Below are 27,421 nucleotides of genomic sequence, written 5' to 3'. Positions count from 1 at the left end.
GCAGGCGCAGTGTGCTGGCCCATTGCTGGGAGCTGTAGAATGCTGCCTGTACAGGCCCTACCTGAGGCGTCTCAACCTAATGCCCGCAGAGGGGGATAGGGAGGGTGCCTTTGTCACCTTCAGGGGCCTTTATCCTCGCCTCGACCTCAACCCAGAAACCAAAAGGAATTGGGGAAGAAGGGGGGTCTCTACTTCGAACCAGCACCCGAGGGACTGGGGAAGGAGCAACATGGGGAATAGCCATCTCTACTTCAACTGGGCACCCCGTAATAGGGGGCCGAGGAAGGAGCCATGCCGGGAGTCTCACAGGAGACCCACTTTTCTTCATCTGTAATCCGTTGGAAAAAACGGAGTAAAAAATCTTAGGTGTGCCTCCTATGCGACACTAAGCAAAAACTGGAGAAGGCTGAAGCCGTCCAGGGGTGTATACTGCACAGGGGTGTATACTGCACAGGAGGAGCCACAGTTAATCTTTTTCAGATTATGCATAGTGTCGCCTCCTAGTGGACAGCAGCATAACACCCATGGTCCTATGTCCCCAAATGAGGCGACAGAGTAATCAGACATGTACGCGACCCCATAGAATAACATGCGTACGAGTGCTATCCATCAAAACCACAAATGGCACTCATCCAATTCAATCGGTAGTCTGCACAAGCCCTAACAAACAGAACAGGCCTTCATGGAGACAAAAACTGTTCCCAGAGACGGAGGAGTGCGGTACAACGACGCATTCACGTGGATGGCAGCACTGAAAGGAGAAGACTGTATCAACTACCATTGTATAAAAGGGATTCTGGCCATGAGCCGGACAGCGAGGGTCTCTCCTAAACATGGACCTCTTGTCACTTGTGGAAAACTCCCTCTCTGTCCTAGGGCTTATGCACGTTTTCCAACAAAGACAGTCTTTTCCAAGCTCATCAACAGTTTAGTAATTATCGCTACATAACTTGACAGATTTTATTTTTTTGGGTGAGCCTTTTACGTGGTACCAACCTTTCCTCATAATATAAATATACCCATAATTGGACTATTTTAGGCACAATATAAGGACCGCTGTTGTAATGTTATAGTATTTCCCACTGTGTTTACTGTACCGTTTGCATCTAATAAAAGCTTGTGTATTTGTAAACCATCCATAGGTGCCTATTCAGCAGAACTGAGTGTTTTTGGCCTAAGTCTGGCGGGAATTGAGCAGGGTTAGCCTTTCTTTTGCTTAGCACAGCAGATTGCCTCTGAATGAAACCACACATTCAGCCAATACGTGAGGAATAGGACTCGGTTAGATGTATACCTCCAACGTTTCCATCGAGAGGTTGATGAAAGATTTATGCAACATCCAGATTCCTCCAAACTGACAGTGCCCGTGTGCGGCCCTCTGGACGAAGCCTGATCTATTCCCCTAAATGCTCAGGTCCATGAATTTGCTACTCACGTTCTTTATCAGGAACACACTTCAGGGCTTGCTGCAGCAGTCTGTGCGTGGCCTCGGACTGGCCTTGTTTCAGGAGAAATGTGGCGTATTTCCACCATACAGACTTCTCCGTCCGGAATCGCTTCACCATGTTTTTGTACAAATCTTCAGCCTCCTGGAAAGAAAAAAAAAAAAGGGAGATATTTCCTATTAATAATTACACCTTGCATAAAGACGGATTTCTGCATCATGTCCATTTAACACAATGCTGATTGGAAAAAAGAAAAAATCTCCAAGTAAAAGACAGACAATATCGGCCAACTTTCTTGGGTCTGACCGACAATCTAATGAGTATGGCCGTCTCCTGACTCTCCCCTCATACATAAACTTCGGCGGCAGAGAGATCTGGTATGTTGAATATCTAACGGTCTCATAGCCGAACTAAGAAGCAGTCAGATTTGGAGACTGGTTGGTGGTACTTGTAGCAGAGCACGATCTTTACCTTAAACTTTTCAGACTTGATGTAAATGTCGACCAAATTCAGGAAGGCTTTCAGAGGATCATTGTACTGAATGGCTCGTTCAAACACTTTCTGTAGGGTCTCCTCCGTCCCATAGGTATTCTCCATGTTTAGCATAGCCACCCATACACTCAGCTTCTCCTGCTCCTCTCTGAAAGGGTTAAAATAAATCAGAAAATTAATTAAAGTGCTCCATCCTGAGGACATAGAATAGAGGAGCAGTGGATGATCTTCTTACCGGAAGTAAATGGTCTGCAGGGCTCTCTCGGCCACGGCCCGCGCTTGCTCGAGGTCGGTGGCCTGGAGGTGGTAGTCTATATACTGGATCCAGTTGGCGGAGTTGTTTGGAGAACTTATCACAAGCCGCTCAAACTCGTGCACTGACTGTGGCGGCTGGTTTGGATTCGCGACTTGCATCTTTGCTTGTGTTTCTTGCTGATCTTTTTTCGTTTTTTTAATCTGAAAAAAAAAAAAAAAAAAAAATGTATGACAAAAAAAAAAAGGAGATTTTTGTTTACTTACCGTAAAATCTTTTTCTCCGAGCCAATCATTGGGGGACACAGACCGTGGGTGTTATGCTGCTTGCCACTAGGAGGACACTAAGTGATACAAAGAAAGTTAGCTCCTCCCCTGCAGTATACACCCTCCTGCTGGCCCTCAGCTAGCCAGTTCGGTGCAAAAAGCAGTAGGAGATCAGTAACAACATATTAGCTTACAGCATGTCATATTATATATGAGAGTATAGCATATCGGATTGTAAAAACAAGCATAAGCCAATGCCAGGGTGGGAGCTGTGTCCCCCAATGATTGGCTCGGAGAAAAAGATTTTACGGTAAGTAAACAAAAATCTCCTTTTCTCCTACGCCTCATTGGGGGACACAGACCGTGGGACGTACCAAAGCAGTCCCTGGGTGGGGACAACGTCAGATCAGGCTCTGTGTAACTGCTACTTACAAGTGCGCCACCGCAGCCTGCAGAGTCCGCCTGCCCAGAGTCACATCTGTGGAAGTCTGGGAATTATAATGCTTCAAGAATGCATGCGGACTGGACGAATCCGCAAGCTTGCAGTCGTGTCTTGTTGACGCCTGATAGACAGGGAGATAGGCTGTCTTCTAACACGGAAGGACTCCTGGATGGTGAAAGAATACACCAGGCTAAATGGCCGGTGGAAACGGCCAAACCCTTCCTGTAAAAGTCAGGAAGCCTTCCTCTTACCGTTAGGAAACCCAAGATACAGTGTCCAACCTTCGGAAGGACGCCGTCCTCAAGACATACCTACTCAGAGCACTAGCTTTGTCCAGAATATGGGGACCTCATTCCATCTTGTGGAGTGGTGCCAAAAAAGATGAGGGAAGAACTATGCCCTCATGACAGTAGTAATACAATACCACCTTGGTAACTAGGGACAGGGAAGGCTTGAGGACAACCTTGCCTTGAAGGAAATAAGAGAAAAGAGTCTGAAAAGACCCGTTAGGACCGAAGACTCGTCAGGATGAGGATACCGCCGAGAAAAAGGGGGCAACCTTCCCTAATAGAATAGATCCCAATGATCTAACGGTATGCAATAGGGAAGAACTACATGTGAAAACATCCTGCGAGGTGGTCCCAACTTGCAGTTTTGTTGCAGAAAGACGAACTGCAAGCGAACTGACGTGGTCAATGCGGATTTCCGAGGATCACTGGGGCCCTTTCTGCTTCCGAAAAGCTGTCGGAAGTGGAAACTGGTACCACGGAACAACCGGAGCATGCAGTGCGAAGGCTCCTGGATCTCGAGGCCGAACAACAAACTCCAGTACACAGGCGATCAGTCAGGACGCCATCCGAACCACAATTGTAGAGCTCCAGTGAAGGCGGGTCTGATGGAATACTTCCGGTGAAGTTCCCACTCACTTGAGGTGAAACCCTGACGGCTAAATATGTTCGCAGCCCAGAGGTCTACTCCTGGGATATGTACTGCCAAGATCACCGAGTGATAGATCTCGGCCCATGTGAGTTACTTTGGCCATGGTGCTTGAACGTGGGTACTCGCTAGATGATTGACGTATGACACAGCCGTGGCATTGTCCAATTGAATTCGGATGGGTTGACCCGCCATAAGGAGAGGACCTACTATAGGACTACCCTTGAGATCTCCAGAGCAATGATCGGGAGAAGAGAACTGGCATTGGAAGTTACTAGTAACCATGGAACCGGGAGAAAAAACTCCGGATGAAGAAGGAGCTCAGAGACTATCGTCTGAAAGGCTGCTTGACTTGCCGAAAACTAACGGAGCGAAGGAAACTGCTTCCATTGTTGTCTCCGTTTTATTTATTTATTTATTTATTTGGAACCCTCCCAGCAAATCGAATGAAATGAGGGGATGAGTGAGCAAGAGCGCGAGCTCCCTGTTGAAAAACCATGACCTTGTCTGGGGGGAGATTTACCACCCTTCTGGAAGAATACTGGATCATCCTCAAAAAGGATATCTGCTGGGCTGGAAATGAGGAGTTGTCTAAGTCTAGCCACCAGCCCAGGTGAGAGGGTATCGCAAGTGATATAGACGACTTAGCGTAGTCCTGCAAGGGTGGGTAAACAGTCGGCCAAACAGGGTAGGACGACCACGCCTCTAGGTGCAAGATGACAGCCGCCATGACCCTTGCGAACACCCTGGATGGGGTAGCAAGGCCAAAGAACAAGGTCGTGACTTAAATGCTGTTCACGAATGGAAAAGCAAAGGAATTTTTGAAGAGGTTAGGCATCCCGAATGTCGATGGATGCCAGAAACTGCACCTTTTTTGTTGAAGTAATGGCTGAGCGGATGAGACTCCATTCGAAGAAGAAAAAGAACCTTGTGAAAAGATTGTTAGAAGTTTGAGGTCCGGGATGGGTCCTACTTCTCGTTCCCCCTTTTATGAACCAAGATCCCTTAGATCTAGACTGTCCTGGACAACCCTTTTACTGTTGGTCGGGGCTGCGGGAACGTACGATTCTTCGTTAGACTCCCGCTCAAAAATATGATTGACCAGTTGAACTGTCTTCAGGAAAGGGATACTGGTGTGAATCAAAATAGTTAAGGACGCCAAGCAGGAGACCGTTGCTCTAGCAATCCATGCGGCGGATAGGGAGGTTAAAGGGCTGGACCCGTAGCTGCCAAACGGAACAAACCAGATGTGCTATTTGACAGATCGTGGCATTTTTAATTGAGGACATATCGGGCAGGAATACTGGTAGGTAAACCACAGGAGATTGTACCCGGTTAATCTGCCGAGTGGCAGAATGCGCCGCTGCTTCCAGCAGGTCATTGCAGAGTTAAAAATTAGGAGCCTCGATCCACCATCCTCTTAACAAGGAAGTGGAGAGGGAACATTCGCCTACTTGCATCTTCTGTTAAATAGTGGTGATGCAGAGGGGGGTGCTCAGACGCCCGAAAAAAGGATGCCTCTGTACATCCACAGAGTTCAGGTCTCCGGGTGGACAGGACAGGTTGTCTGGCGTTAGGCCTGGACCTTCGTGTGCCCATCTGTTGATGGTGTGGGGAGACCGGCGCCCTTTAAAGTGCCTGTCGCCCTTAAAAATCAGACCAGGCATAGCGTCCCACGTAGAGGCTTCTGTCCAGTGAATCCTGGATGGCAAAAGCTCTACGAGGGAGTTTAGGCTGAGGAACTAGTTACACTGGGATAAACTGGGATCAGCGGCAGAGGGCTCCTCATTTATGACCAGTTTCGGTTTGGTCATGGTGCCCTCAAGACCAGGGAATACTGGTCGTGTGCCTTTAAGACCAGGGAATACTGGTCGTGTGCCTTTAAGACCAGGGAATACTGGTCGTGTGCCTTTAAGACCAGGGAATACTGGTCGTGTGCCCTTAAGACCAGGGAATACTGGTCGTGTGCCTTTAAGACCAGGGAATACTGGTCGTGTGCCTTGAAGACCAGAGAATGCTGGTCGTGTGCCTTTAAGACCAGGGAATACTGGTCGTGTGCCTTTAAGACCAGGGAATGCTGGACGTGTGCGTTTAAGACCCGGGGATACTTACTGGTCCCGTGTCTTTAAAACCCGGGAATTCTGGTCACGCGCCTTTAAGACCAGGGAATACTGGTCACGCGCCTTTAAGACCAGGGAATACTAGTCACGTGCCTTTAAGACCAGGGGATACTGGTCACGTACCCTTAAGACCAGGGAATACTGGTCACGTGCCTTTAAGACCAGGGAATACTGGTCACGTGCCTTTAGACCAGGGAATACTGGTCACGTGCCTTTAAGACCAGGGAATACTGGTCACGTGCCTTTAAGACCAGAGAATACTGGTCGTGTCATGCGGGTTTAGGTAAAATCTCGCAGCGAGCGAGAAGCGCCAATTCAGGGGGCGCAGTCACAGGCACGACGTGGGCGGAGCCTCGAAACTTCCATGAATAGGCCCCAGCCGGGGCGTAAATTTCTGCAGCCGGCGTCAGTGTAGAAGTTAGGGGTGGTCACCCGTTGCTCGAGAAAATTGAGCGCTTCCGCGACAGGAGCTAAGCGCCAGGAAAAAATGCTAAGCCGCCTTGAGGCGACACAGTGCGCTTCTGGTGTGCGGGCCACACATCGGCCGAAGCCGGGAGCTAAATTATTTAGCCGGCTGGAGCGTTACCTCAGGGAGGTGGCCACAGGGAAGCCTGAGACTGCCTGTCAATATCCCGCTGCAGAAGCCCATTACTGGCAGGATCCACTTACCAACGGTGCGCGTCCCGGCATGGAGCCGCCGCGGATGTCAGGTATTGCAGCGTGGACGGTGCAGGGATAGAGAGATAAACCTCAATCCATCATCCCCTTGTTAGGGAGGTGGAGAGGAACCGTCTGCCTCCTTGCGCCATCCGCTTTCACCGTGGTGGGATAGTGGGGGCTGCCCGGACCATGGAGGGGGGCTTCTGTATATCCACGAAGTTCAGCCCATCGGGACCATGAAGGCACCTTCGCCCCTGAAGGGGATTTCAACTGCGGCCTAGTCCGGCTGAAAAAGCCGGGAACTAAATTTATGGAGCCTGCCGGTGGAGCGCGTCGGCGGGCCGCGCGCCGAATGATTGCCGCTGTGTACCGGCCAGTGGCACCCCCAGGACCGCATCTTCCACGCAGTCAGCGTGAGGAAGAATGGCCCCCGAGATCTGCAGGGCGCCTCTCGTCCCAGACGAGAAGCGCCGATATAGGGGGCGGGGTTACGACCGTGGGAGGGATCTGCCCACTGCGGCCTACTCCAGCTGAGAAGCCGGGGACTAAATTTTCGGCCTGCCTGGCGATGCGCGGCGGCCGCAACGGAGCGACGCTAACCGCCGCAGTTTCCCGACTGCCGGCGCCTCTCTTCCAGGGGCTCTGCCGCAAGTACCGCCGGCGCCTGCCCCATAGAGGCCACTGCGGCCTACTCCGGCTGAAAAACCGGGGACTAAATTTCCGGCCTGCCCGGCGGTGTGCAGCGGCGCGGCCGCAAAGCGATCTGGAGCGCAGGAGGGGAACTCCTGATATACTCACAGTCCTGTAATGCAGGTCCCCTTGTACCTGCGCGCTCCATCCTCAACCTCTTCTCTCAATCCATCATCCCCTTGTTAGGTAGGTGGAGAGGTGGGCTCTGCCGCAAGTATGCAACGCCATGTGATGTGGGCCTTGTATGTCGGGCCACCGGAGAGGAACATTAGAGCAGGCTCTATGTGCTCGCCGTCTTGCAGGGGGAAGGGAGATCGGGACCAAAGATGGAAACCCGTCGCCCCAGTAAAAATTGGCGTGCTCCAACGTCGCAGGAGAGGGACGGGGAGGTATACTCGCCGTGCTCGCCTGTTGCTGGTTCGGGGGAGAGCGGGTCCCATAAAAAAGGATCCGTCGCCCCCTTCACTCCGTTGAATAAAAAATAAAAATTTACAGAAAAATAAAAATTAAAATTAAAATAAGAAAGTTGGGGTCTGAAAACAGACCCAAGTGCCTCCTACAGACACTAAGCAAGAACTGGGTAGCTGAGGGCCAGCAGGAGGGTGTATACTGCAGGGGAGGAGCTAACTTTCTTTGTATCACTTAGTGTCCTCCTAGTGGCAAGCAGCATAACACCCACGGTCTGTGTCCCCCAATGAGGCGTAGGAGAAAATTGCATTACAGGGTTGTATTAAAATTGTAATTTAATTTAATAGAGTCAAGAAAGAAAAGGGTTTATGGGACTTGATGTCATTTATATCAGATCCGTGAGAATTCGATTGCTGGCACACTACAATTAGCAGATTAAAGGGACCATTGGCGCTGGAACCGCTGGTTGTCGACCAGTTCTTTTTGTTGTAGTGGAGCTCTCCCCAAGCTCACTGCCCTTAAATTAAAAGGGACCGAGCTGGGAGTCACGTGACTGCAATTTTGCGATTTAAACAGAGGCAATCATGCGCAGACTAGACGTGTGTGGCCCCGCTCAATGCAAGTGGCAGCTCTAATCACAATGTGGTCGGAAGTCTGCCAATCATATACATGCAGTCACGTGCCAGCCCCCTCTCAGCGTCGACACTGGAGAATCCTGACAGTGTGCATTGTGAGGATTCAAAACCTTGCAATCACATATAGTGACTGCAGACTTTAACCTCAAGCCTGGACAAGCCCCTTTAAGGACAGGTTATCAATATTAGTCTGTGAAACCTTTAACACGTGATGTCTCTCTCCATTCTAGTCGGTAGCAGTGCCACAGACAAAAATGGGATCCCATTACATTTCTCCTTGTAGAGAGTGACATGTCAAGCCTGACATGCCAAGGTAAGTAGACTTTTAAGCCTTTCAATTCTCCTCTGCACTGAAGAGGGGCCGTACCCTGAAACACAGTGTCTGCAAATTGAGATTCTGGTTTGTCTTTTATCCTAAGTCAGGTGACCAGGCTCGTTAAAAGGTCGACATTGACTGTTAGGATTGCTACTTCCAATAGGTGACGCTAGAGTTCTAGTCCTCTTCCTCTCTGAAGAGACAATTTGAGTACATAATTTCCCAGAAGAGCATTGAAAGGCTTAAAAGTCTCCTCCATTGGCATGTTAGGCTTGACATGTCACTCTCCTCAAAAAGAAACGTTATTGGATCCCGGTGAGACGCCTCTCATTCAGCCAAACCAGATCTCACACTTTGCACTGACAAGGGGAAGTACCCTGAAACACAGTCTGCAAATTGAGATTCTGGTTTGGCTTTTATGCTAAGTCAGGTGACAAGGCTCGTTAAAGGGTCGACATTGACTGTTAGGATTGGTGCTTCCTATAGGTGCATTAGAGTCCTAGTCCTCTTCATCTGTGAAGAGACAATTTGCAGACAAGAATGGAGAACAGCACACACATGCCCACCCTGAGCAGTTTATAGAGCCATTTGCATTGTAATGGACCCCCAGTCTTCCGATAGGTGGTGATCCAATCTATCTGGTATTTAGGAGTGTCTTACGGACATCTTACATCTCCTATTGGAATTCTTTTTAATTACTTAATATAAAAAATAATACCTGGTCTGTGGGATTATTTGTATTGTATCACGTGTAATGATAAAAAGACAAGTGACCACTAAAATCTGACAAATGTAACATACAAGCTGCCGGTACCTTAGTCTCTTCTTCCCCTTCTTCGTCTTCACTGTCTGTACTGCTCTTCATTTCTCCAGCTACAGAAGTTTTGAGGTTGTATAAAGTAACGTCCCAGGAGAACCCAGAAGAGACCTGGAGCCGGGGGACTTTCTGAGGATCACAGGAAAAAAACAAAACTGGTACCCAATACAAAGCCGAGCTGGAATGACGTCTATACAAAACAGGATTGTGTGCAGATCACCGGCCCAAGATTAGGTGCATCATCCTGGGTGTGATACAAACCCATATTTTACCCTATATACTGCATGTATACAGCCGATATCTTGTGTATGTATATCTACATTGTATGTAGAGTACCCCATAATATGGCATCCGATGGAGCCCACCGCTGTCTAATACCATGGGTTATAGAACGTGCTCTTGCCTCTTCCCCACGGTCACAATCTCGGAGATATCAGCCCTATAATTAGCACTTCAAGGGCTGGACCCCGACCGATGAACGCCCCTTTAGGTTGCTGCATGTATAGCTATGAAGTAAAGTTTTTCTTTCCTTTTGAGATATTTTTTTTTATTATTTCTCCTGTCCCTCCCAGTGACTCACCTCTTGGTTCTTTTTTTCACTCTTTGACTCATTCTCTTGACAGTAAACCTCCACGCCGCTGTCCTCATCATCATCTCTTTTTTTCTTATTCTATTTAGAGACCAAATAATAGAAGAAAAATCATTAATAGCAGCAAAAACTGACGAAGGCAAACCCATTACTCGACACGGCTGGTACCGTCACTTTGTGCTGCTGGTCTGACTCGCTGCACTGGTGTGAACACTGGTTTAGCTTAAACTAAAAAATCATTAAGCCAGAAAATGTATTAAAGGATGAAAAAAAACTATACAGCAAAACTATAACAACATGATAAAGTTATAATTAAATAAAGGGGGGCTTCAGTCATCCACCAGCTTTTATCCAATAAAATGGAGTTTATAGACCCTTACTGGATTGTATTTGTGCACTTTATTGGATACAAATGTTTCTATTTGAAGAATACATTTATCGGGTGTTTCAATTTATAACAATATGCACACCATCAGGATTCTCCTCCTTTGCCTGCTGGAGCAGTTGGTCACATCACCAAACTTAGGTGATTTGCAGAATTGTGGTTACGTGTTTTATTGAGAAACACAGGAAAAGTTGCTAGTTGGCATGAGACAGCCGGTATTACGTGAAAATCGCAACAAAAGGAGAATCCTGACAGCGTGCATAATACACACTACACTGTTCAATTTCAAAAAACCGTGTGTATTATGCACAGTCAGGATTTCCCTTCTGTTGCCGAATATTGGTGATGTGAACAACCACTCCAGCAAGCAAAGAAGGGGGGGGATCATGACAGTGTGCAAAATACACATTTATTAGACTGACTGCTGAAACCCAAATTTAGCCAGAAAAAAACACTTTAAGAAAGGTACTAAAATTCCTAAAAACTGGAAAAAAAAATCTGCAAAATTTCAAAATAAGAGCTTAAAGTTAAAAATTATAAATAATTATAGAATTTTCAATTCACAATTACAGGGGATCAGCCTCCATATACGCGGTATAAAGGATCCTGTTTGTCTGCTTTTTCTATTTATTTTTTTTTAGGCATGAAGGGAAAAAGATCTTTCTATTACTAAACATTAACGCTAAAAATTCTAGATGCAATTGTCTCCCCAGCTAATATTCTGCTCGCCATGGAGCACAGCGTTACCATGAGCCCGGTCTGAAGACTACAGAGGTGTGTGTGAACAGCATCCTAAATCTGTCATGTGCTGTCATGTTCTAGTTTTGAGTGGATTTAAAGGGGTTCTCAATTTGTTTACAAATAAATAAATAGAATTGTGTGCATTACTCACCCTCCACAGGTCCAACACCACATCTGCTCCCGGTGTCTGGTATGGTCTATAGAGCTGACATTAGGTTAACCGGATTGCGGTCAGTAAGTGAGTAGCTTGTTGAGTCAACTTGGACAGAGCCGCTGAGCTCCCCGAATGGCTGCACTGTTATCAAAGTGATAATAACAGGCACCAAGAGCAGAGTAAGAGACTTAGCAATAGACCCGGGGAGGGTGAGCAAGGCACATATTGATTTTTTATGTATTTTTTTTAAACAGCAGCCTGGGGATACAGTTTATCTGAAAGCAGAAAACCCCTTTTAGCGAGATGACGAAGTCTGAAAAGTGAATGAATGTGAGGGATTTCGACAGACAGCACAAGTGTTCATTAGTTCAATTATTCGTAAGTTTCAATCGGTCGCTGCCTGACACCGATCACTAATCTATTCATTAAAATCAGAGAGAACGAAGCAGTCGCCAAGACAAAAGTGACAGCGCAGGAACCGCTCGCGGGGACAATGGTCTGGTGAGCAGCTGCTGCACGAGACATCAGTGCACTCAGTGCTGCCATCTGCTGGTCACAGAGGCGACATCAGCGGCAGGAATACCTTGGCTTCACTTTCAGAATCTGTTCTCCTCCTCTTCAAATTACTTTGGACCCTTAAAGGGAAACCTGCAGACTCCGGAACGACATCTGGTTTTCCCGTATCCTTTGAGAGAAGTGAAAGGTCCAGGCGTTTCTCTCGTCTGTCGATACTACAGAAAGGAAAAGCATTCATTCCATGTACATCTTATCCATCTAATATGTCACCTTGCTTTAAAAAGAACAACTTACGTTAGAATTTTGGCAGTAAGCAGGGTTCCTTCAGGGATGTACGAGGAATATTTTTCGGGATCTTTGATAAAGTAATCACTACTGTGCTTAAACTGGATGCGGCCAACAACGGAGGCGGATAACCTGCGATACAAAATAATAACGCATCACCGATCTGCGTCGATATTAAAGGGGTCCTCTCTAGAGATGGCATGAATTAATTCCCAGGTACCGATGCAGTGGCCAAGGTCCATAATCTGTGACTACGGATGAGAGCCGCCTCTATCTCCTGGGATCTGCGGTTCTTCTTTTGATTCACCAGCCTGGCGCAGCGTCATCGTTGCGGTGAGAAGCGATGCCAGAAGGGAGGAGGCAGTTCTCGGATTATAGATCACTGATCTGGCTGATGGATCGGGTCGTGAAAAATTGATTCGCACCTCTCATTCAAATATTAAGGCATATCCACAGAATGTCTGTCTATAGACGCAGATCCAGCCTGGGTTCATAGAATAAGGAGATTTTTGTTTACTTACCGTAAAATCTTTTTCTCCGAGCCATTCATTGGGGGACACAGGACCATGGGTGTATGCTTGCTGCCACTAGGAGGACACTAAGTAGACAGAAAGATTAACTCCTCCTCTGCAGTATACACCCCATCACTGGATACAATTTCAACCAGTTCGGTAGTAAAGCAGTAGGAGCATGAACAAAGACAACTATGTCAAAACCAAGAAGTAACAACAAGCCAAAACAGGCTAACAGGGTGGGTGCTGTGTCCCCCAATGAATGGCTCGGAGAAAAAGATTTTACGGTAAGTAAACAAAAATCTCCTTTTCTCCTACGCCTCATTGGGGGACACAGGACCATGGGACGTACAAAAGCAGTCCCTGGGTGGGGAGCAATATGCTAATACCCCATGTACCACTGGCTTACGGCTTAAGGAACTGCCGCTTGCAGAATACGCCTGCCAAGGGCGGCGTCTGCGGAAGAAATAGAATGAATGTGGTAATGCTTGGTAAAGGTGTGCAAACTGGACCACGTCGCAGCCTTGCAGACCTGTTGTGCCGACGCCTGATGCCGAATGGCCCACGAGGCGCCCACCGACCGAGTAGAATGAGCCTTGATCCCAGCTGGGATAGGCACACCCTTGACACGATAGGATTCTTGAATGGCTGACCGAATCCATTTTGCCAGAGTGGCTTTTGAAGCAGGAGAACCCCTCCTGGGCCCCTCTGGAAGTACGAACAGGACGTCTGACGTACGAAAGGGAGCCGTCCTCGAGACGTACCGACGAAGAGCTCTCACCACATCAAGAGTGTGTAGAGCCTTCTCGATGCGATGGACAGGTGTCGGGCAGAACGAAGGTAAAACAATCTCCTCATTTAGGTGGAAAGAGGAGACGACCTTGGGCAAAAAGGTGGGAGAGGTCCTCAATACCGCCTTGTCCGGATGAAAAATTAGGAAGGGAGGGCGGCAAGAGAGCGCAGCCAACTCCGAGACCCGTCTGATGGACGTGACGGCCACCAGGAAGACTACCTTCCAAGAAAGGAGGGTTAAGGAAACGTCCTGCAGCGGTTCGAAGGGAGCCTCCTGAAGTGCTCCGAGAACTAAGTTGAGATCCCACGGATCTAAGGGTGACCTGTAGGGAGGCGCCACACGGGAGACTCCCTGGAAAAAAGTTTTCACCGGCAACCTATTGGCAATCTTCCGCTGGAAAAGAACTGACAATGCCGAAACCTGACCCTTTAGGGAGCTAAGGGCAAGTCCCGACTCTAGTCCGGACTGAAGAAACTCCAGTATGGAAGGAACAGAAAACACTAGAGGGGACCGTCCCTGTGCCTCGCACCATGAGAAAAAAATTCGCCAGGTACGGTGATAAGCACGCATGGAAACAGGTTTCCTAGCTCTGATCATGGTGGAGGACACCCTGGGAGAGAAACCCGCTTGGCCTAGAATCCAGGACTCAACAGCCAGGCCGTCAAAGACAGGGCCCCTGAGTTCTGATGGTAAATTGGGCCCTGTGAAAGAAGATCCGCGCGATCTGGAAGACGCCAAGGGACGTCGGTTACCAGCTGAACCATTTCGGCGTACCATGCCCGACGCGGCCAGTCTGGCGCGACGAGAATCACTGGTACCCCCTCTGCCCTGATCTTTTTGATGACCCTCGGTAGTAGGGGAAGAGGAGGAAAAATGTACGGGAGTCGGAATTGGCGCCAAGGCAGGACCAGGGCGTCCACTCCGAGGGCCCGTGGGTCGAGGGACCGAGCAAGGAACTGAGGAACCTTGTTGTTCATCCTGGAAGCCATGAGATCCACATCCGGAGTCCCCCAGCGATGGCAAATCTGCTGGAAGACCTCCGGGTGGAGGGACCATTCTCCGGAGGCGATGCCCTGGCGGCTGAGGTAGTCCGCCGCCCAATTTTCCACACCTGGAATGTGGATCGCCGAGATGGTCGAATGGTTCGACTCCGCCCAATGGAGGATGTGAGACACCTCGAGCATGGCCGTCCTGCTGCGGGTTCCGCCCTGACGGTTGATATACGCCACGGCCGTGGCGTTGTCGGACTGGATTCTGACTGGATGACCTGCCAGAAGACGGTGAAACTGGTACAGTGCTAGCCTGATAGCTCGAATCTCGAGGATGTTGATGGCAAGGCGAGACTCTTGAGCGGACCACCGCCCCTGGGCTGTGTGATGGTTGAAGACCGCTCCCCAGCCTATGAGACTGGCATCGGTGGTCACCACCAGCCATCGTACTGGGAGAAAGGACCTTCCCTGAGTTAGGGAGGACTTCAGCGTCCACCACCTTAGGGTCTTCCTGACCCGAGGGGACAGGATAAATCGGCGATCGAGGGAGGACGGTTTGCCGTCCCAAGCCGACAAAAGTGCATGTTGCAGAGGACGGAGGTGAAACTGCGCAAATGGAACCGCTTCCATGGCCGCTACCATCTGTCCGAGAACTCGCATGCTGGCGCGAATGGAGTGGGATACTGGGCGAGAAAGACGCTGGGCTCCCTGCTGCAAGGCCAAAACCTTGTCTTGAGGGAGTATGACCAGACCGCGGGAAGTGTCTAGTATCATCCCCAGGAAGGAGATTTGTTGAGCCGGAATTGGAGAAGATTTTTCGAAATTTATCTTCCATCCCAGACGAGAAAGAGTATCCACCGTGAGAACGACGGACTCTTCGCACGCCGGGTAGGAAGGACCCTTTATTAGGAGGTCGTCCAAGTACGGAATTACCACCACTCCCCTGGAATGAAGAATGGCCATGGCAGCCGCCATGACCTTCGTAAAAACTCTGGGGGCGGTGGCGAGACCGAAGGGCAAGGCCACAAATTGGAAGTGTTCCCCGCAAAAGGCGAAGCGAAGGAACTGCTGATGCGGAGGGAAAATCGGTATGTGCAGGTAGGCATCCTTGATGTCTATGGATGCCAGGAATTCTCCCTTTTCCATAGACGCGACCACAGAACGGAGGGATTCCATCCTGAAGTGTCTGATTTTTATGAATCTGTTTAGTAGCTTCAGGTCTAGGATCGGACGAAGTGATCCGTCCTTCTTTGGGACCACGAACAGATTCGAATAGAAACCCTTGAATCTTTGTTCTAGGGGGACCGGAATGATGACTCCGTCCCTTTGTAGTGCCCGTATTGCCTGGAGAAATGCCGTGGTCTTTGACCTTTGAGGGCAAGATTGGAAGAAGCGTGTAGGGGGGAAGGAGGAAAATTCTATTTTGTATCCGGTGGACACCAGATCTCTGACCCACTCGTCGGAAACGACTGAGAGCCAGGTTTGATGGAACAAAAGTAGACGTCCGCCTACTTTGTCGGAGTCCACCGGATGGTGCAAGGAGTCATTGGGCGGAGGATCCCTGGGATGCTGATCCCTTAGATCCGGGAGGTTTAGGCCTGGGTCTCCAGTTACGATTAGGTCTGTAAGAGACCTGGGTGCCTCGGCCACCGCGCGAACCTCGGCCTGATGCGGGGGTAGGAGATGAGGAAGACCAGTTGGTATTGGGCCGAAACGGCCGAAATGGAGGTTGCTGCTGGTACCGAAAGGGCCGGGTAGGCTTTTGCTGGGGGAGAAATTTACTTTTCCCTCCGGTAGCATCCGAAATCATTTGGTCCAATTTTTCTCCAAATAACCGACCAGCCTGGTAAGGCAGGGCTGTTAGAGAACGTTTAGAAGCCGAATCTGCTCGCCAATCCCTGAGCCACAGGGCTCTCCTGATGGAGATTGCATTGGCGGCTGCCTGTGCAGCGCAATTAGCTGCGTCCATAGAGGCATTGACTATGAAGTCTCCGGCCTGCACTATCTGGTTAACCAGGATGCTGGCTTCTGGAGGTAAATCACTGGCTTGGATGTTAGAGGAAAGAGTCTCAGTCCAAGAGACCATAGCCTTAGCCACCCAGGAGGCGGCGAAGGATGGGAAGAGAGACGCTCCTGTGGCCTCGAAGGCGGAACGAGCCAGATGATCAATCTGGCGATCAGAGGGATTCTTAACTGAGGAACCGTCCGAAAGAGACAGGATGGTCTTGGACGCGAGGTGTGACACAGCAGGGTCCACCGAGGGAGACTGTAGCCAGTCTTTGACTAATTCCCGAGAAAAGGGGTATTTGGCCTCTATGAACTTTTGACCTATGAAGCGTTTATCTGGACGATCCCTATGTTTTTGTACAACCTCCTTGAAGTGAGGGTGAGTGACAAAAACCTTTTTAACCCGTTTAGTTTTTTTGAAAGACACCGCGTATTCGGGTTCCGATGCGGAGTCTTCAGTCACCTTCAGGGTCTGATTTACCGCCTCAATGAGAGAGTCGAGAGACTCCTGGGAGGAGGGGGGTTCCTGAACGTAGGAAATGTCGGACTCATATTCAGAGTCATCCGATTTAGGAGAAGGGGACCGAGAAGCAGAGCTTGCGGGTACTGAAGGGCCCGCTAGCTGATGGTCAGGGGATGAAACGCGAACACGTTTTTTAGAGCCCCGGGTGGAAAGTGACCGGTTACGCCCCCTGCTGGTAGACGAATCCATATCGTCGTCTGAATCCTCCACGGTCCGACCTGGAGGGGGGCCCCGGAGGGAGTCAATTGCCCTGGCTAGGGAAGCCACAGATCGTGACAGAGAGGTTGCCCACTCAGGGGGGCTAGGCTCTACCGGATCAACGGGAGCGGCATCGGCGACGGTACCGGCGTCGGCAGGGGGCGGCTGCACAGAGGGTGAGACGCAGTCTACACACAAAGGGTTAGTGTGGGCTCGGGGCAGGGCCGCATTGCAAGTGGCACATACAGTGAAAAACATTGTATGCTTCTTGTTACCCTTTTTTGTCTCCTTAGATTGAGACATAGTGCCTTGGGGACAGAGCGGGCAGTATGCGCAGGGAAGGGGTTAAGCTTTCTTGAAGCAGCTTACCCACGGTCCTTTCTGTGTCCCCAGAGAGAGATGGCGGTTCTGTTGCAGGAATTCTCCTTTGAGCGCTGCAGAAGCGTGGGCTCCGTACAGAGAGAGAGTGAGAATATGGCCCCCGAGATTTGGAGAGCGCTTCTCGTCCCAGACGAGAAGCGCCGGTGTAGGGGGCGGAGCTACGGCCGTGGGAGGAGATTTTTCCCCTGCGGCCTACTCCGGCTGAAGAAGCCGGGGACTAAATTTTTAGGGCCTGCCGACGAATGTGCGGCGGCGGCCGCGACGTAGCGCCGCCGAGCACCACCGACCCCCGGTCGGCGGTGCCTCTCCCTGGGGACCCGGACCGCAACGCTACCGCTAAGAAGGAGCAGGGGGGGTCCCCTGAAGGTACTTACAGCCCCTTGTCCCGGTTCTCACAGCGGACACCTCTGTGAAGATGTGCACTCAATCCATGCACCCAGGATGGGGATGGAGAGGCCCCTGATGCATCACGCTGCAGTGATGTGCACTCAATCCATGAGCAGAGGGGACTGCGGCACAATATCCCCTCCGGACTGCATTCTTCTTACATTGCTGTAAAGCAGGGTCCTGGAGGGGATTGGGGGAAAGCGGGACCGTATAGGAACCGTTGCCCTGGCGCAAACCTTTTGTGCGCCATACGTCGCAGGAGAGGGACGGGGAGGTATACTCGCCGTGCTCGCCTGTTGTTGGTTCGGGGGAGAGCGGACCTTATGAAAAAAAGGACCCGTCGCCCCCTTCACTCCGTTAAATAAAAAATTAAAAATTTACAGAAAATTCAAAATGAAAAATCAAAATAAATAAAGTTGGGGTCTGGAAAAAAGACCCAAGTGCCTCCTAAGACACTAAGCAAGAACTGGTTGAAATTGTATCCAGTGATGGGGTGTATACTGCAGAGGAGGAGTTAATCTTTCTGTCTACTTAGTGTCCTCCTAGTGGCAGCAAGCATACACCCATGGTCCTGTGTCCCCCAATGAGGCGTAGGAGAAAGAATAGTTGCTAGTCCCATATCTATCAGACATTTATGGTCTACCCTGTGGATAAACCCTAAATGTCCGTGATTAGAGAACCCCTTTAAGAACGTTACCTGCCTATGAAAAACCTCACCGGAAAAAGATCCCTTTTTCTGTAACTGCTCCAACGAAGCCTGCGACTAGCTGTCCTTCCTCCAGGTCGTCAATGGAAGAGATTTCTTTATCTGTCACTTTTTGTGCGGACTCGGGACACGTCCTAGAAAAGAGCAGACAAAAATAACAGAGTGCTTCACTCAAAGGGGTCGTCCCACAAGGTCAACCGTCCACTGCCCACAGCCCCTTTAAAAGGTAAACTGGCACTGAAGTCCTTGGGCAATGGGAACTATCTTCTTTTGGAATATGGCAATCACCCGCTACTATAGAAGCCGGGGCGACACACTGATGCAAAAAAAAAAGAAAAGAAAAAGAACGGGAATAGCCGCTATTGTTGTAGGATTTTACTTACCGGGACTTCCTCAGGGACACCTCGATTGTCTTCTTAACAGAGAGAACGAAGCACCTGAAAAACGAAATGATTAATTCCTCTACAATATCGAATATAATATACAGCAATATACAGCATTATGTGCCCCCCTGCCGCTCCAGCATGGCCTCTCTCCTGCAGTCTTTGTTGACATACCTACAGCGGTGAAGTCTCGCCTACAGCAAGTGACCACTGCTGCCAATCACTGGACTCATTGAGGAAATAAAGTTAATTGGCAGAAGATCACTGAACCGAGTGATTGGCTGCAGCGATCACATTACAGAATGCGTGGCATCGCTGATGCAGCAGTGTCGCCAAAAACCCAGGGTAGCGGTGGGAGGTATTGCTGAAAGTGAGTAAATGCTGCTTTTATTTATTTATTTTCACTGCCGGCGTGCACGATGTGGCCGGCTCACTGCCGGCGTGCACGATGTGGCCGGCTCACTGCCGACGTGCACGATGTGGCCGGCTCACTGCCGGCGTGCACGATGTGGCCGGCTCACTGCCGACGTGTACGAAGTGGCCGGCTCACTGCCGACGTGCACGATGTGGCCGGCTCACTGCCGACGTGCACGATGTGGCCGGCTCACTGCCGACGTGCACGATGTGGCCGGCTCACTGCCGACGTGCACGATGTGGCCGGCTCACTGCCGACGTGCACGATGTGGCCGGCTCACTGCCGACGTGCACGATGTGGCCGGCTCACTGCCGACGTGCACGATGTGGCCGGCTCACTGCCGACGTGCACGATGTGGCCGGCTCACTGCCGACGTGCACGAAGTGGCCGGCTCACTGCCGACGTGCACGAAGTGGCCGGCTCACTGCCGACGTGCACGAAGTGGCCGGCTCACTGCCGGCGTGCACGATGTGGCCGGCTCACTGCCGACGTGTACGAAGTGGCCGGCTCACTGCCGACGTGCACGATGTGGCCGGCTCACTGCCGACGTGCACGATGTGGCCGGCTCACTGCCGACGTGCACGATGTGGCCGGCTCACTGCCGACGTGCACGATGTGGCCGGCTCACTGCCGACGTGCACGATGTGGCCGGCTCACTGCCGACGTGCACGATGTGGCCGGCTCACTGCCGACGTGCACGATGTGGCCGGCTCACTGCCGACGTGCACGATGTGGCCGGCTCACTGCCGACGTGCACGATGTGGCCGGCTCACTGCCGACGTGCACGATGTGGCCGGCTCACTGCCGACGTGCACGATGTGGCCGGCTCACTGCCGACGTGCACGATGTGGCCGGCTCACTGCTGGCATGCACGATGTGGCCGGCTTTAATGTCCCTGTGCGCCTCCAACGCTGCTGTATCCAAGAGTGCACAGTTCAGACTACTGAAGGAACTATGCTGCTGGTAAGAACTGTCAGTGTTCAGGAGTGCACTACATGCAGCAAACAGGGAGCCTGGAGGCTGGGGATTGGTGTGCTCCCGAGGATGACAAGAAAGATTAACCCTTTAAGTATTACTACACCCAGATCCGGAAAGAACATCCATAGAATTGTAACAGCACTTAAAAATAATGATTAATCAAAAATCTCTCTTTTACCTTACAAACATCCCAACGGTAAAGTTTTTCACGGAACTGTCGGCATAGCAGTCACCCAAATGGAAGAGGCTGGCTTTTCCAATTTCTCCAAAGGGCAATGATATTTCTAAGCCAGAGGCTGGAGTGATGCTCTTCACACAGCCAACGGTCACACAGCCTGGTGTCAGATCATATGTGTCTGCAGAGAGAAAGAAACAATAAAAAGAGAATACCAATTATTACAAATAGCTGGCGTGTGCCTGATTTATTTTTTGCATTTTTTTATGGAGGAGGTGTTTTGCTGGAGATGCTGTCGTAGCGGTTCCAGGGTTTTGCATTATGGCGCAGGCGCCTAAAAACCCAATGACGATAATACGCTGTGAGTTATGCAGTCATTACCTGTCAGTGATAGTGAGAGGGTTTTGTGGGAAACTCCAGTGTCCACCACCGTAGCAGACAACGCTTGCCCTTCCTTGAAATGCATTTCTTGACGCTTCACCACCTGCAAAGCAGAATGGACAGACGCTAAGATGGGGGAAGGTATTCAGTCATCGGGGGGCTCACATCGGGGGATCCACAACTTACCTTGCAGGACTTGGATAGAAGGAGTTGTTCAATACGTCCATGGATCTCGCTAGTGATCTCCACCTCCAGATACTGCTTCTCCTTATTGTACTGCAGAGGGGGAGGGGGAAATAAGAAGGATGACAGACCAAGCGTTAAAACCATCGCCATCATTTCCTATCCTATTAACCCGTTATATAAAGATGAACTGAATGGAGAACAAGTTTACAAGAGATTTCTGGGGCTTAAACACTAACGGTGTGATTTTATGTCAGGCAATTAGCATTTAATTGGTGGCAGTCTGACCCCAGGAACCCTGATGAACAGAAAAATGATGGGTACATGGTGCTTTACTGAGCAGCGCTGCCCCATCCTTGTCCACACGGGCACAGCGGCGGTGTCTCCTGCTGCCTACAGATTAGTAAGGGCACCAATGCCCGGCATGGCTGCTCAGTCCCAATGTAGCACCAGGCACGGCCCAATTATATGTGCAGGGCAGAATAATTAATAAGGTTGAAGTTTTAGTCAATGAAGTTTCAATAATGACGGACTAATATAATATTTCATCCCCAATTATTAATTTAGTAGCATCTGTATTACCTTGGCCACATAGCAGGTCACCTTCTCCCCAGGCATGTACATATTTGTAGGTCGGAGTTTGGGAATTTTCTTTTTGGGGTCCAGCAAACTACAAAGCCAAACAAAAGAAAAAAAGAAATGAGATGGAAAAAAAACAAATGCTCCAATGAGTGAACCTGGCATATTTAATCCACAAGCAGTGGTCTCCAAATGTGGGACCCACCGCTAATAGCAGGCAGGGCTCCCTTATGGGTACATTTCACCTTCATGTATGTCTGTGAAGGGAGCATGCAAAAATAAAATAGTTATTCCCACTAATACCTTTATTTTCCTCTATGGCCTCCCCTTCTGTCCCCTGCCCCAATTGGCACCTGTTCTTGCTTTTCTGCAGCACCTCCGCTCCCTGCATCCAGACTACAAATCCCAAGATTGCAATCTCTCTGTCTTATCAGCCAGCTCTTGATCGGGTCCCGTGTGAATGTTGGAGGATCAGGGAATGAGAGCCGCAGCTTGTATACATAGAGCCGGGACCCTCTGTACCCCTTTGTAGAGCGGCAGAAGCGGTGATTGCAGTCCTCTCGGTAATCATGTGCGATCCCTGCAACATCTAGGCAAAGTGGCGGACAAGGAGCAGGGAGCGTACATGTGTGATCCAAATGCTTCTGTACTGCATCCCACCACCTAAAGAGTCACTTTTTTTTCAAATACCTTTCCATTCTAGACAAAATTATGAAAACTTTGCAAATCACTTTATTTAGGAATTTCTCTTCATTACTTTAATTTTTTTTTAAATTATAACTGGATTCCAAACCCCTGCTGTTCTCAATTCTATTTGCTGCCTTCAGCTGCACGGATATCAGAACGTACTCATTTGGAGCACAGATGATGGCAGTGACAGGGTCAGCGCTTGTGTCTTCCACCGAGTGTCCAGTTTATCAGAACAATCAGCTTATCCCCAGAATTAGCTACGTTCACATGTCCAGAAGTGATCGGTTACAACGGATCCAGCAAAAATCTAATCTGTTGTCCAAAAAGTTGTGCAGACTTTTAGTCCCTTTTTAAATAACTGATCTCTGCTGGATCCGCGTTTTTAACATTGAAGTCTATGGAAAACGGATCTGTTAATCAGCTATCCATTTTTCTTTCATTTGTATCGGATCTGTTTTTTTTTTGCTTACTGGAACCAGTAACGGATTTGTTTTTTGCTTACTGGATCTAGACTGTGGGGAAAGCAAGGGTTTAGAAGTCACTTGAAAGCATTTTTTTTAGTTTTCTATTTTTTTACAAAAATGAAGACAAATCCCCTAATAAAGTGATTTGCAAGGTTTCAGAATTTTCCATGCTGGACAAAATGATTAAAAAAAGTTTAATTACACTTAAAACAACACCCGTATACAGATGTCAGCAGTGACAAATACTGGTGTGGACGGTTCAGGCAGAAAACCATGTGGGTGAAACTTGTTTTAAAATGGTGGCATAAGGGGGCACCCCATAGACAGCCTCCTTCACATTCACAAGATTAGCAGTAAATGGCCTGATGTAGGCAGGGTGACCCCAAACATGTCACTCACCTGGGGAGGATACTGAGCTCCAGAATAGATTTCCTCAAGTGTGGGTGAGTGATTGGCAGGAATCTGTCAAAAGGTGAAGCCATAAGTAATAATACAGAACATACATCTATAAATCGCGGTCAGATAGGGTTGTAATAAAAACAATTAACAGCATGGAGGAAGAAGAAATGACTAAGGAGTAAAGAAAACGTTTGTTGGGATGTGAAAAGAACAACACTTAGGAATAAAGATAGCATAAAACGTAAGAAAGATCACCCCATATTGATGAAGGGCAAGGATGCTGCATATGCAATTGAGGCCAGCTAGAATAGATAATCTGCGAATAGCCGTGATGGTGCCTAAAGGGGACTCTCCAGGATTGCAAAAATTCAGCAGAGCGTAAGAATAAGAATTGCAAGCATAAGTGGAATAGGGAGATGCCAACAATCCAGAAGATACAGGAAGGGATGAGCACAGAGCCCCTGAGGAAGCTTAGTCCAGCTTCACAAGGTCAGATGCACTGAAGGGGGGTGTAAAGGATAGAAAACTTTCCCACCAGAGAGACTAGACTTAGATTTAAACTGGAGAAGGACAAGTTCCTAAGGCCATTGTGCACACAGACTTTTTTGAGGTGCGGGTTTGCTCCAAAAGTCGCCTAAAATTAAAAAATATCACTCAAAACACACTTGAAAGACTGTTCCTATTCATTTCTATCGTAAAACTACTTTTCTGTTCATAGGTTTAGCCTTTTGTGGTTGTTCTTCTGCTCTAGATTTTGAAAAAGCCAGGTGGGAGAAAAGAAAGTGCATCTCCTGATTTAAAACGCACCAAATTAGGCACTGTCCAATCAAGACGGCTGTAAAAAAAAAAATTCAGGAAACTTAAAAAAAGGGCCAATAGCTCCCCAAAATGGGAGTTTCCTGAAGGAGTATGAAATAGACAACACATTTTTGACCACCTCAACAACTCTGTGTGCACACACCCTAAGAGAACAACCAGCCTCCACAGCTATGCCTGAAGCCAAGCTGAAGTAAGGAGGGGAGGAATGGAGGACCCTGCATAGGAAGACGATGCAGAAGCGTTGGGTCCCAGGAGAAATGAATGGTTGTGCCTCCATAGTGACCCTAGTAATAAGAAATAAGAGGGAGATCCCGAAAACAAGGGAGGGGGTGGCACCAGGGCTGTGGAGTCGGAGTCGTGGAGTCAGAGTTAGTTTTGGTTGGAGTCGGAGTCGGTAGAAATGCAACGACTCCGACTCCAGCTTTAAAAAAAAGTATTAATATTTCATAATTGAACTTTCATATGAATTTTATAAATGTTACTCAAACATATATGTTCTATCAAACTATGAACAACAGTGATAATCAGTTCTGCTCGAGATAGAGACATTTCTTACTTCTTGTGTGTCAGGCCATGTGCACACGTTAAGTATTTTTCGTGTTTTTTTCGCGTTTTTTCGCTATAAAAACGCGAAAAAAACGCTTACATATGCCTCCTATTATTTTAAGTGTATTCCGCATTTTTTGTGCAAATGTAGCCTTTTTTTCCGCGAAAAAATCGCATCGCGGAAAAAAAAGCAACATGTTCATTAAAATGCGGAATTGCGGGGATTCCGCACACCTAGGGGTCCATTGATCTGCTTACTTCCCGCACGGGGCTGTGCCCACGATGCGGGAAGTAAGCAGATTATGTGCGGTTGGTACCCAGGGTGGAGGAGAGGAGACTCTCCTCCACGGACTGGGCACCATATAAGTGGTCAAAAAATAAGAATTAAAATAAAAAATAGTCCTATACTCACCCTCGATGTCTTCCCGCCTCCACTGCACGCTGTCGCTTCGGTTCCTGTAGCTGGTGTGCGGTGAAAGACCTGCCGATGACGTCACTGTCCTGTGATTGGTCGTGAGCGGTCATGTGACCGCTCACGTGACCGTGACGTCACGGAAGGTCCTGTGCGCACAGACCAGCTATAGGAAGAGGAACGGACGCCGGTGAGGAGATGTCTGGGTGAGTATAAGCATTTTTTTATTTTTGTTATTATTTTTAAACATTCTATCTTTTACTATTGATGCTGCATAAGCTGCATCTATAGTAAAAAGTTGGTCACACTTGTCAAACGCTATGTTTGACAAGTGTGACCAACCTGTCAGTCAGTTTTCCAAGCGATGCTACAGATCGCTTGGAAAACTTTAGCATTCTGCAAGCTAATTACGCTACATGTGCACATACCCTCACTGTTCTCCACTGCCCTTATCTAATCTTATACTTGGTTAACCTCATGCTGCCCCAACCCCCCCACTTACAATGCATGAAACTGAAAGTGAAAATGTGTTGCAAATTCTTAGTAGTAAAGCTCCTCCTCTAGACTAGATGTTTACTAGGTGTGCATCTTCCAAGCATCTCACAGCTGCTACTCAGAAGAGGAAGACTGTAAGAAGTATTATCCTTTCAACAAACTTTGCATCAGTTAACTGTGAGTACATGAGGAATAACAGTATTACTGACCACTATATCAGTTGTACGACCTGGCAATAATTTTGTACAATTGTTTTTAGGAAAAACAATTGTCATTTCGATTGTGAATGAAGAATTAAAAACCTGAGAATGTCAAAGAAGCTTCACATTAAATCAGCTGTATTTGAACATTTCACCATCACTCAAGATAGAAAACATTATGTCTGTCAGTGTATCACAAATGATCCAGACGAAAACAAATGCTGTGAAGCCAAGATCAGTGCATATTCAGACAAAGATAAATATGCTCCTACCAGAGCTTCTAATCTAAAGAGACATTTACAGCGCTTTCATCCAGAAGTACTGAAAGCAGTGGATGAGAAAGACTGCATCCAAACCAATGAACCAGTGCCCAGCTCTTCCAGCCAAACAAAGGAGCAGAGAACTTTGCAGCCATCGGTTGCAAGATATTTTGTCAGTGACAAAGTTACTGTGATAATGACAGTAGATACATGTAAAAAACAGATCATAGAGCTTGTTGTAAAGGATAGTGTGCCTATTTCATTATTTTCACGACCAGCTTTTATGTGTCTGAATGGGGAAATGGCCCGCAAGCTTGGTGTTTCTCTGGAGAGAGAGAGTATTAGAAAATTAGTAAATCGAAGAAGCTTTTAAACAAAAGGAAGAACTTAAAAAAACTCTCAAGGGACGCTTTCTATTTCTTAAAATGGATGCCTGCGCACGTCACAGAGTGAACTATTTTGCCATCAATGTCCAATTTGTTTGTGACAAAAATGAAATATAGTTACCAAGACACTGGCAGTAAAAGACACCAAAGCTCATCACACCAGTGAGTTTCTCCAGGTCTTGGTGGAAAAGGTTCTGCAAGACTATGAACTTAAAAAAAGAGCAAGTTGTTTCTGTCGTAACTGACAATGCTTCACATATGATAAGTACTATTAAGCTAATGAATGAGAGTAATGATGGTGACCAGCAGCTAGAAGAACATTCTGGGTCCACAGACACAGAAATGTTTGAAATAGAGGAATACAGTATTGTAACTGAGGAGCAAACTGAAGTTGCTTCAGATGAACAGCAACATGCTAGTTTAGATGATCTTGTTGAAACTGTCAACACGTTCTTTCATTCATCACATGCGCTGTGTTGTGCATACGCTACAGCTGGCTATAAGAGACAGTCTGCAAGAAGGACATGCTGCTGCACTGATTGGCAAGGTGAGAAAATTGGCTACTGTTGCCAGAACCCCTAAAGTTGACTCAATTTTGAAGAGACGTGCTGGAAAAGGGGCAATTATTGATCAAGCCACACGATGGGGCAGTACTTACTTAATGATTCAGCGCTTGGTTGAACTGAAAACCTTTCTTGTAGACATGGCTAACCCTCAACTGACGCTAAATGAAAGTCAGTGGAATCAGGTGACTGAGCTGGAAAAATTGCTAGAGCACCCATTTACAGTGACTAAAAAATTACAAGCAGAGGACTTAACTCCAGGTATTTTCTTAAAGGAGTGGAAGAACCTGATGTTTCGCCTGTCCCAAAGAGGAGGGTTAATTGCAAGTGGCATTGCTACATCAATGAAACGGAGAGAGGAGCTACTATTACAAAATAACATTCGTTTGGCAGCTGTTTATGTAGACCCAATGCATCGGATTCTTCTAGATGATCAACAGCTAACTA

At 48.4% G+C, this 27,421-nt stretch overlaps 1 protein-coding gene across 1 annotated transcript in view; it reads right to left on the bottom strand.

Annotated features, from left to right (window-relative positions):
• PDCD11 (programmed cell death 11) overlaps nucleotides 1–27,421 on the bottom strand; it is an 82,552-nt gene that overhangs the window by 14,586 nt on the left and 40,545 nt on the right. Inside the window, exons 21-34 of the mRNA XM_077258678.1 lie at nucleotides 23,294–23,356; nucleotides 21,744–21,831; nucleotides 21,165–21,254; nucleotides 20,979–21,081; nucleotides 20,601–20,778; nucleotides 19,030–19,083; nucleotides 18,658–18,780; nucleotides 12,160–12,282; nucleotides 11,933–12,080; nucleotides 10,061–10,150; nucleotides 9,478–9,609; nucleotides 2,173–2,393; nucleotides 1,917–2,085; nucleotides 1,436–1,589 (exon numbers count right to left, since the gene is read on the bottom strand). Coding sequence (XP_077114793.1) covers nucleotides 1,436–1,589; nucleotides 1,917–2,085; nucleotides 2,173–2,393; nucleotides 9,478–9,609; nucleotides 10,061–10,150; nucleotides 11,933–12,080; nucleotides 12,160–12,282; nucleotides 18,658–18,780; nucleotides 19,030–19,083; nucleotides 20,601–20,778; nucleotides 20,979–21,081; nucleotides 21,165–21,254; nucleotides 21,744–21,831; nucleotides 23,294–23,356 — 1,736 coding nt within the window. The remainder of the gene's footprint in view (nucleotides 1–1,435; nucleotides 1,590–1,916; nucleotides 2,086–2,172; nucleotides 2,394–9,477; nucleotides 9,610–10,060; nucleotides 10,151–11,932; nucleotides 12,081–12,159; nucleotides 12,283–18,657; nucleotides 18,781–19,029; nucleotides 19,084–20,600; nucleotides 20,779–20,978; nucleotides 21,082–21,164; nucleotides 21,255–21,743; nucleotides 21,832–23,293; nucleotides 23,357–27,421) is intronic.

This window comes from Ranitomeya variabilis, chromosome 4 (assembly GCF_051348905.1).
Source record: "Ranitomeya variabilis isolate aRanVar5 chromosome 4, aRanVar5.hap1, whole genome shotgun sequence".
Classification (NCBI taxonomy): Eukaryota; Metazoa; Chordata; class Amphibia; order Anura; family Dendrobatidae; genus Ranitomeya; species Ranitomeya variabilis.
This window is presented reverse-complemented; position numbering and strand designations above follow the sequence as displayed.